General features: G+C 40.7%; 1 protein-coding gene across 1 annotated transcript; it reads left to right on the forward strand.

Moving 5' to 3' along the window:
* Positions 1-3,509: 3,509 nt before the first annotated feature.
* Positions 3,510-4,013, forward strand: LOC132815936 (fer3-like protein). The gene has a single exon (XM_060825308.1). It carries the CDS (start codon positions 3,510-3,512, stop codon positions 4,011-4,013), a length of 504 nt encoding a protein of 167 aa, XP_060681291.1.
* The last annotated feature ends 7,280 nt before the right edge of the window (positions 4,014-11,293 follow it).

Raw genomic sequence — 11,293 nt, forward strand, 5'->3', positions numbered from 1 at the left:
AGATCAGTAAGGCCTGTGCACAATGCACAGCTGTTTCAGATAACCTATACTTTCCAACTGTGAAGTTATTTACTAATGTGTGCTGAACTTTTGGAATTTGTGGGAAGAAATATATTTGGATAGCTCGTTGGAAAACATGAACAACTAAAACAAAAACTGTTGTGTTGTTTCAGAGCATCAAAGATAACAACCTTCAGATTCTTGTAGAGGAACACAAGACTGGTATTGTCTTTTAGAAGGAATCAAAATTCTTGAAGCAAAATTTCTCAAATGTGCTTAAAGGCATCTAATGAAATTGATTGCTGTAAACTGGGGGAATGAACAACTTGAACTGAGTCTAAATGTGTCTCAATTAAACAGTAATATATGTTGACTTCTGTGGCTATTTGTCTCAATTGCCTGTCATTTATTCTTCTTTGGACAGGATCATGGCAGTTCCTATAATGTAGAAAAAGAACATGGATACCAGTGATCAATTGAATGGCATATGATAAAGAGAGCATACACTGCCTGGCTTTGAACATGGAACTGTATTACTAATGTGGTCAAGTGCAGCTCAGAGGAAATTAAATGGTGCACAACATAAACTGTCATAACTCTAGACTTGGAAAAAATCTTATTGACAAACATTTTATATCAATTAATGACATTGGAAGTCAATGTTACACGTGATCTTATTTTGAACCAAATTGCGCAAAACGTTTTTTTGTCCTGTACTGGGAAAGAAATGGAATCACATTTTCATTCAATATTGTGTCAGTGACTTTGCTGCAAATGCATTTGCCAGATGAACTTGGGAATATGGTCCCTGTGACTGCATAATCATGTTCCAATTCATGTATAAAGTCTAATTACTTGGGTAATCTGAGTGTAGCTGTTGGAAAAAAATGTTATAGAGAGCAAACAATCCAACAGGTTCTAGGAGACTACGATGATTTAGAGGTCAAAAATCTAGGTGTAGGCCAGATCTTGGAAAGTTCAAATGTTACCAAAATACCAGCTGGATTTAGAATGAAGGAGGAATTTTTTTTAGTGCATCAGCTACAATTCGGTACACAATCAGCTAGTGTAAAAAGCACAGAAATAGCAGCCTCATTTCAAGTTGTACAAACCTGAAACTAGTCCTAATAATGAGTGTTAAGAACTAATGAAGCACTCTCTTAAACATGAACAGCAAATGCACACTCATTGTGTGAGATTGTAACCTGTTCATTAAACTGAGTACTCCCTGTGAAGTAGAACATTTCTAATTGCTATCTAATTCTTAGGGAGATAATCGCCCCATGTTGAACATAAATAGCAGATACATAACATAAGGAGAGCATGGCTTCAGTCAATACTGTGTACCACGTAGTAAGAGCTGAAAATGTGTTGCTGGTTAAAGCGCAGCAGGTCAGGCAGCATCCAAGGAACAGGAAATTCGACGTTTCGGGCTAAAGCCCTACCACTTAGTAAGATCATGACAGATCTGGCCCACTGTGACTCCATAGTTTTACATACACTGCCTATCAAAAATCTAACATCCCAAGATTTTTCACCATAATCAACATTTTAATAAAATATTTTCAGTATCTATACTTTTCTAGACAATAAAGTACAAGATTTATAAAAATTGCTGAAAATGTGTTGCTGGGAAAGCGCAGCAGGTCAGGCAGCATCCAAGGAGCAGGAGAATCGACGTTTTGGGCATGAGCCCTTCTTCCTTATAAAAATTGCTGTAATGAAGAGCAGTTATCAAATGTAAACATTTCTATTGGCATGAGCAGTTTGCTTGAAAGTGTTAACTGTTATGCTGTCTCTGTAAATTGTAAATATATTATTGGTGTCTGTATTTGAGGGCAATATTTACCATTTTCAAAAGAAGTGTGATGTGGTGGATTTCTAAAATAAATTTGAGCTAATAAACAAGTGCTTATGGTTATTGCTTTTTAGTGTCCAGTGTAGATCTTATGAAAAATACACTTCCTTTCAAATATTTGGCAATTAATCTTGATCTTATTTGGTGCATGTAGACAGACACATTTGTCAAAGCCAATATGGAGCCTTGAGTTCCCAACCATCGTCTGAGTATATGCCGTAAATAACAGGGCAAACTGTAACATACAAAGGGACCTCAAAGAAGATTTACTCTGGACATAACCATTGACCCGCAAACATCTAGTAGCAATGGAAAATGACCAACGTGAGTTGAGGACACAAAAATCTAGTGTAACCCAAAAATCTGACAGTTTCAATTGCAGCCGAGAAACTGAACGGAAGTTTAGACACAACCTAACAACGTAAACAATATTTAAAAAGAAAACCCTCATTTTAATTCGTGTGTGAAAATAGTCCAGTAGCAGCCAAGCGGCCGTAAATGTGTGAAATAAGATAACCATCCCTCCTAGCAACAACCGAATGATCTTGGGCAGAGCTCGTCTGAAGTGGTAAAGTCCCAGTGGTAGCAATGGAAAGGTCAAAGGGGAAGTTAACCACGCTTGGAATCATACTTACCCTTGTAAATAGCTCACCTGAGTCAGACACACAACTTGGTCTAAATAAACCAACTTTGATTTGCAGGTATTGTATCTGGAAGTGCTCCTCGCATCTAAAAACTTTCGACAATTGAGAAGCAGTTAAACAGGACGGAAGCATTAAAATGTAATTTCAAACAATGGGGATAAAATGTCAAACGACTCGAGCCACATAATTGGTAATAATGTTGTACAACATTTATTTCAATTATTTCTCAAACAATTGAATCAACGATTTAAGGAGCTTTTAAAAATGATAGAAATTTCTAGCACAAACTACATTAAAAGTTCCGACTCCCTGGTTGTGTACCAAAGATAAAACTTAATCTATAAAGAACTTTATTTTTAATTTTGGCTGCTACTTGGAGAGATTCGTTTGCTGAAGAAAGCTGCCTGAAGGGAATGTTATATACAACCCTTTCACTGCTTCGTTAGTACAATGGAGATCCCATTATTCAGTTTCCATTGCACTCGGTTACAACGTCAACAGTTCACGGTGACCCTTTGTGTGCAGGTCCTGTCTCCTCAACATCATTAGACTATACATGCACTTGTTCAGCGGCCTGGAGATTTCAGCAGAGTTTACCAGAACAGTCCAACCAGAAAGCGAAACAAACTGACTCCTGTGGAAAACATGAAATAATTGCGTTCCCAAGTATGCTAACAAGATTGAAGAGGACACAGCAGGTAAAATCTGGGCACTACCGCCAAGAAGGATCTAAAGTTGATGGGTTTGCAAGGATGTTATCATTTTTAAAGTGTTCCTAGAGGTATCCACGCGCCTGAAAGTGTCGGTTGTCTGCACTCATCAATGTTAAACTCAGCTGTCTTCTTTTATCGTCTCTATTTTCCCTTTTTAATCCCATTAGCGTTGCGGTTATAAATATTGATGTCCTCACACAACAGGCAACAACAACAGCAACCGGGTCTGTGACATGTGGCCACCTGTTCTGTCGGACACACTCCTGAGCGTTACTCTTTGAAGCGACTCAGACAATGGCATTTCCAGCCAACTTCGTGCACTCCTCCGTCCTGGACTCTCCCGTTCTAGACTTGGTGACAGATTCAGATTTTGCCCTGGCCTTCCCAGAATCCGACCAGACCGAGCTGCACAGCGCGGATCTGTGTAACAGACTGTGCGGTTTTGCAGGAATGCGGGAGTTTTCCGATGAGTCCATTCCGTTTGGAGACCACGGGGAGCAGGTGGATGGCTTTGGGGACCAGGGAAGATCCGATAAGTTGGGATCTCTCGATTCCCTGATGGTCAGACCCCAAAGGAAACGTGTGATCACCCAAGCTCAGCGTCAGGCTGCCAATGTCAGGGAGAGGAAAAGGATGTTCGGCCTCAATGAAGCGTTTGATCAGTTAAGGAAAAAAGTGCCCACCTTTGCATATGAGAAACGTCTGTCGAGGATTGAAACCCTGCGACTTGCGATTGTCTATATCTCGTTTATGACCGAACTTCTGAATAATAAAGGGAAATCTCCAATTCCAGAATAGTTTTAGATGTAAGCACAAATACTTTGTCCCAACATGCAAGGGAATTTTCATCATGTTCGAGTTTCTTAGAAAGATGCGGTAATTCTAGCTCAACTCTACAGAGGTAGCGAGAATGCTTCGGTCCTCAAGAATTCACTTGGTGAATGTGGTTTGCAGTGGACGATTTCAGACTTCACGCATAATCTCACCATTCTTTGACCATGCCAGAAAAATCCTAGCCACTTTATGATTTGAAATATGTTTAAAATTGTGCCCGACATTATGCTTTGGATATGGGAGATTTCATATCAACATTCGCGGAACGAATGTTTCACACAAGAATATTTCACATGTCACAATTCAAACCTCAGAGAGTCTAAACTATTCATATTTGCACGAGGTACGTTTCGCGGCATTGTATGAAATTTGCAAAGGCGATAGATTCTAATGTATATATCCTTTCAGCTTTGACCAACAATCACCGTAAGTGAATCAAGGTTAACTCAAGTTACAGCGAGAATTCTATTTATTGTAACAGGACCGGGCTCGGGAAGGCGACTGAACATTTTGATGTTCGACTCGGAAGTTCTGTTGTAAAGAATCATTGAGAACTACAAATGTTGTGATAGAGGGAGAGAAAGAGCGAAACGCAATGTTAGAAAATGTGCATGCCACTTATCCAGTCATTGTCCTCAAACATTGCGGGCCGGGTGCCTTAGAAACAGCGGCTCTCCTTTTGTTGGTGGTTCACACGGGGACTAATTGGCTTTTGATAACTGTTGATTCTGGCCAGTTATACCTGCAGGTGGGAGGGCTTAAGCTTCACAGGAAAAGTTAAACGAATCGCAAGTTTAATTATTTTGGCATTAACCTTTAAAACGTATTTCAGTTAGGCCTGGTTACAGATGGATATCCTCAAAGAGGGTTCCACTAAATCTGCGCCTGCACAGCCTTGTCTTCCTCCAACAGAACTTGATGTGTGTCTTGTACTGGTTGCTGCTTGTACATGGAATTAGCAGCCGTTGAGGGGCATTCTTATTGAAATCACTTGTAACAGAAATAAACGTTGACACCTGTTTGTAAGCGATGAAGTAAATAAAACAACTCAAACCATAAGTCACACTGGTGCACTCTACCAGTTTTGTGTGCACTGCAATCGCTATTTGTTTCAGGATGTGCTGATAACTTCTGAAATCCCTTGGGGTGTTTTGTCATGGTGAACTCCCCCTCCTGCGCCTTAAACAAAATGTGGGGTGCTGCGATTTATTCCTCCCTAAAAGAAAGTCTGCTGCACTAGTGTCTCCTTTGCCCAACAGCGATTTTGTTTCCCCGTAACGACCGCTATGGTGAATCCTAGGGGATTTAGGTCATCCCAGAAATGCCAGGCAACTGCACCATTTCACTCGCTTTCAACTACATTTGGAATTCAATCCAACTGACGCCCAACAGTTGGATTTCTGTCACTGTTTTCCACGATCACCCAACGATTCACAACAATGCGCCGTAGTACATTATTTCCCCCATCGTTGCTAATAGTTCAACCCTTTTAATGGATAGGCGTGAATAGGAAAAGTTCCATGTGAGTGTTCCTCACCACTACCCAATGCCCAGTAAGTTAGGTGCAGGTATGTACGTGTATGTGTGTCGGTATGTGTTAATGTTTGCATATATGTGTATGTACGTCACGATTTGGAGTTGCCGGTGTTGGACTGGGGTGGACAAAGTTAAAAATCACACAACACCAGCTTGGAGTCCAGCAAGTTTATTTTGGAGCACCACCTTTCAGAACGCTATTCCTTCGCGCAACCACCTGATGAAGGAACATTGCTCCGAAAGCCAGTGCTTTCAAATAAACCTGTTAGACTCTAAGCTGGTGTTGTGTGATTTTTAACTGTGTATGTATGTGTTCGTGTCATGTGTGTGTGCATGTGCAAATGTATGTGTGCGCATTTGATTGTGTATTTATATATCTATGTATGGGCGTATACGTATGTGTGAGGGGGAGGTGGACTTGTAGTATATTTGTGTTGCTATCCTCCTTAGCTTCAAGTTTGGAACAACCCTTCTCTCGCCTCAGTAAGCATGGCTCTGGTTCACCAGGCCACCAAAAAAAATCTAACTGGTTTTCGAATCTCTTGGTGGGCCTTCTCTGTTAAAGAGTAAAAACCGACCGATATCAGTTCCAAAGGCGAGAATTTAGTTTATTACTCTTTCGACGCCCGGCTGTAAGTGTAAACGGGACAACTGCCACCTATTACCTAGATATGGCGGTGTTCACATATTTACTGCTAGCGAGTGATTGAGTTCAGAAATGAACGTTCTGCAGCAACAGTGATTATAAGTTTGAGCAATTACATTGACTTACATTTTCTAATTCTGAGGTTCGGCCAGGATTTGTAATGTTGATGATTGCCCAATTGGAAATTTAGACCGAGGATTAAACCAAGCATATTCCTGTGTGACAGGATGTGACAACCATACCTTACCGAGACCACTCGGCATCAGTAACTAAGGAAATGCTATTTTCAATTGCATACTAGTCCAAATAGAGTGAGAATTCACTGATTGCATTTACGCTTGTACTATGAGCTACCCTCAGAGTCGAATTTCGGATATTAAGTGTGAGGGCCTAGTACCAAATGTAAGCTTAACACAAGAGCACCTCCTACAGCACAAGGACGGCACTTCTATCTTTGACGTCAGTTCTCATCCTACCTGGAAAGGGGTTTCCACGCCTTTGGTCTCAAGTCAAAACTTTATTACCTATATCCATAATCTATAAAAAGGTTGCAATCAAACATATGCTGGGAGGCAGTCACACCAATGACTTGCCTGGAGGCAGGGAGCAAACCCCATGCGTTTTTACAACAATGGATAAATTAAGGTTCTCATGAGACAAAAAGAGAATTGCTGGAAAAGCTCAGCAGGTCTGGCAGCATCTGTGGAGAGAAATCAGAGTTAAAGTTTCAGGGAGTGACCCTTCCTCAAAACAAGGTTTGTGAGGTCACAAAATCATAGAGATGCGCAGCACAGAAACCGTCCAACTCATGGCCCTGTTCAGATCTTTTCAGTTCACAGAATTTGGATCTTACCAAGTACCAGAGACACTGCACACCCTTGGATTAGTAACTGCACATCATTAACATCCAACACTATTACACCTAGATACTCTCAGTATTATGGGTTAGTAACTGTGGATCATTAACATCCATCACTATTACATCTAGATACTCTCAGTATCACGGATTAGTAACTGCAGATCATTAACATCCACCACTATTACACCTAGATACTCTCAGCATCATGGATTAGTAACTGCAAATCATTAACATCCATCACTATTATGCCAAGATACTCTTGGTATCACAAGTTAGTAATTGGGGATCATTAACATCCATCACTGTTACACCTAGATACTCTCAGTATCACAGGTTAGTAACTGGGGATCATCTATCATTAACATCCATCACTGTTACGCCAAGATACTCTCAATATTACAGGTTAGTAACTGGGGATCATTAACATCCATCACTATTACATCTAGATACTCTCAGTATCATGGATTAGTAACTGCAGATCATTAACATCCATCACTATTACACCTAGATATTCTCAGTATCACGGGTTAGTAACTGGGGATCATTAACATCCATCACTATTACACCAAGATACTCTCAGTATTATGGGTTCGTTACTAGGGATCATTAACAGTGCATCGCTATGACACTTAGATACTCTCAGTATCTTGGACTAGTAACTGGGGATCAGTTACAGTCCATCACTATTACACCTAGATACTATCAGTATCACAGATGAGTAATTGAGGATCATTAACATCCATCACTATTACACCTAGATATTCTCAGTATCACGGGTTAGTAATTGGGGATCATTAACATCCATCACTATTACACCTAGATACTTTCGGTATCATGGATTAGTAACTGGGGATCATTAATAGTCCATCACTATTACACCTTGTGTCAATATCACAATGTGCAGATTTCTGACTAACCGGGAGACACATGATCTGATGAAAGGTTTCAAACAAAGTCCAATTCTGGTTGAGGTAAATCCAGATGAAGTTCGAGATGGGAAATAGCCGGAGAGGTCTCTTTGGTCAGAACTGCTGGAGGAAGCAATACTAGAAGTGGTATTCTTAGTGATCGGTTTCAGGGTTAACTTTAATCTCCAGTTATTGTCAGTGACTTGGTCTTTCACAGGAGGAATAGCCTTTTGCTGCCTTCAGCCTGGGGGTTGGAGAGGGTGATGGGTTGTATGGAACAGTCTGGGAGATGACAGGGGCACATCCCCATTTTTTGCAGGATTGGATAGCAGCTATTGACCACTGTACATATACCTGGAAGGTATGAAAGAGGGAAAATAAATCTAACCTAAATGAGGTCTAAGGAGGAAATGCAGTGAGGGAGGAATGTATACGTCAATGAACAGGGCAGGCAGTGGTCCTTGTTGTATTCTCCCTATTTATGCTTTTGAACAAGTCTACCATGGATTGGCAAAGAGTCATTGCTGACACTACCTGCTCAGGGCACTCGGCCTCGTTTGTATAGCGCTGCTTCAAGAGATGCAGAACATTCCTCCCCCATTGTTCTGAAATTCCCCATGACTCTCTGAAGGGTTTTTACGAGAAACAGGAGAATCCCTCTGATCAATGGCCACATTTTATCATTTCAGCCGTTCCTCCACGGATTCTGCCAAATGTGGGAAACAGGAAGACACATCGCAACCCTGTATATTTGTTTTGGCGGGGGTTGGAGACATAGAGGGGACACGATGTAGATTTGACAGAATTATGTGAGAACTGCGAGTTTTGATAAGGCTTGGAAATTGGAACAGAGAAGATGAGTGGAGATCTCAGCTAAATGCAGAAATTTTGAATTCATAAACAGTAAACACAAAACTAATAGCTCTATGGACAATGAATAAAAAGGAACCTATGAAATTCACTGCCACAGAAAGCTGTGGAGGCCAGGTCATTGAGTATATTTAAGACTGAGATAGATAGGTTCCTGAGTATCAAGGTGATGAAGGGTTACAGGGAGAAAGCAGGAGAAACTTGTCAGCCTGGATTGAATGGCATAGCAGTCTCGATAGGTTAAATGGCCTAGTTTCTGCTCCTATGTCTCATGGTCTAATAAAAACAGAAAGTTTGCAGAAACTCACCAGGTCTGCCAACCTCTGTGGGGAGAGGAATGAGAATGAATATCACAGCCTGTCACTGGAGTGTAGACTGGAATTGCTCACTGGGGCCACGCAGAAATCCCAACTTAGCGGAACCCGCAGGGACTCCACAGGAAATGGAAACCTCCATAGGAAATTGCCTAATGTTTTACCCTTGGAATTACCCTGGAAAAAGTTTCCAATTCTGAGTTAGCATAGGGTGGTTGTGAGGGTTCTGATTGAGCTAAGTATTTACTCATGAAGTGTTAGAGGAATTAAAAGCTGTTCAAAATCCTGGCTAACTATTAAATGGGTTCCTGATGAAGGGCTCTGGCCCGAAACGTCGAATTTCCTGTTCCTTGGATGCTGCCTAACCTGCTGTGCTTTAACCAGCAACACATTTTCAGTAACTATTAAATGGGCCCATCAACATCACTGTCCTCCACCATTAACCCCCATCAGATAAATGCTCAATTCCACCCCCCTCCCACACCCCCACCAGTCACCTGCACAGTTCAATTCTGCGCAATGCAAGCTTCATCCTTACACCTACACCATTCCCATATTCCCCCATCCCAAGCTGACTGCTCCTCTCCAGTCTTCATCTGATTCCCTGGAACCACCAAACCCAAACAAAATCCCAGCACTTGCCATCATCCCTAATAACTGCCTAGACTTGTCACATGTAGGCCCTGACAGCTTCCTGAACCCAAACGCTGCTGACAAATGCTAGACTCACAATCCAGCCATCCCACCATTCTACTCTGTCATCGACTGACCATCTATAACTTCTCATTCCCCTGCTGCCTTACCCTTTCATCCAGTCAATTGGTGACCATGAAACCATTATCATAAAAACCCATCTGGTCCAGTAGTATCAGTAAAGGAAATTTGCTTTCCTTATCTGGCTTATATGTGATTCATGAGCCATAGCATCTTGGTAAATAAGGATGGGCAATAAATGCTGGCCCAGCCAGCACACTGACCACCACCCACCCCCCGTCTCCCAAACCCCCACCCCACCCATCTCAAGAATGAATATAATAAATAAGAATTCTAAATCAGTTTAGATTATTTCAGCTCATGATTCAAGTCTCTTCTCTGGAATTTCCTCAGAAGTCAAAGGGAGGCATTAATCTGAGATTATTGTGAAAATAATGAGAGAGGAATTAGAACACGTTTATTCTATTCAGAATGTAGTCAGAACATGAAATACTTTCTCACATTAAGGCAGTGGATGATATAATCTCAGTTTACAATTGCCGGCCAAGTGAATACACACATAAACCCAAGTTGCTTAATTGCGAAGAAAAACACCACAGAGAAATAACTCATCTAAACCAATGTACCATCTTTTTGTATCCATTGCTAACAAGTGATGTGATTTGAAGCTCTACTGGCATAAAACTTCAACTGGTCTTAATTGGCCAAGCGCAAGCTTATATGAAAGCAATAATGCACTTCAGACTGAATTGTTCTGAACTGATTGCACTGGCAAGGAGTTGGTCACAAGTAAAGCTCATAGGTTGTCTGAGAACATGAGGCTGTAGATTGAAGTTAGGATAGTTTGGAGGATTACTTGTCTCAGTGCCATCATTTAAAATACCAAAAATAAAATAATTTGAAAGGACAGAAACATTGGAATACATGTACAGCTCATGCTAAAAAAAAGACTAGCACAGGCAAAATAAAATGAACAGGGCATTCATTGCCCACACGCTATAATTATATTTGTTAGTATACCACACTGTACATTTATTACATAGTATGCTTTAAGTAAATAAGACAGGAGAAGAAGAGATTACTCAGTGTGTTGTGTATATGATTGGTTTGTTTTGGAACAGATATCCAAATCCTTATATTTTTGCCTTTTTTTCCCATTTTCAATTGTTAATATAATTTCATTTTAAAACTGTTTTGATGACTTCCATCACTGTTTCTGACAAGGTGTTCCATGTCCTAATAACTGATTTTTAAAAAGAGTCTTCTAATAGGTTCCTTCCTTTTTTTCTTTTAATGATAATTTTAAATTATTGTCCTTGCTTTTTGACTCATTAACCAAGAGAAATCCACCCTTTGATCAAAGCCTTCTACAATTGTTAATATTTGGATCTGTTTTC

The sequence above is a fragment of the Hemiscyllium ocellatum genome, chromosome 5 (genome assembly GCF_020745735.1).
Source record: "Hemiscyllium ocellatum isolate sHemOce1 chromosome 5, sHemOce1.pat.X.cur, whole genome shotgun sequence".
Lineage (NCBI taxonomy): Eukaryota > Metazoa > Chordata > Chondrichthyes > Orectolobiformes > Hemiscylliidae > Hemiscyllium > Hemiscyllium ocellatum.

Coding starts and splice junctions, on each gene's coding strand:
- LOC132815936 (XM_060825308.1), top strand. CDS start 3,510: ATGGCATTTCCAGCCAACTTCGTGCACTCCTCCGTCCTGGACTCTCCC.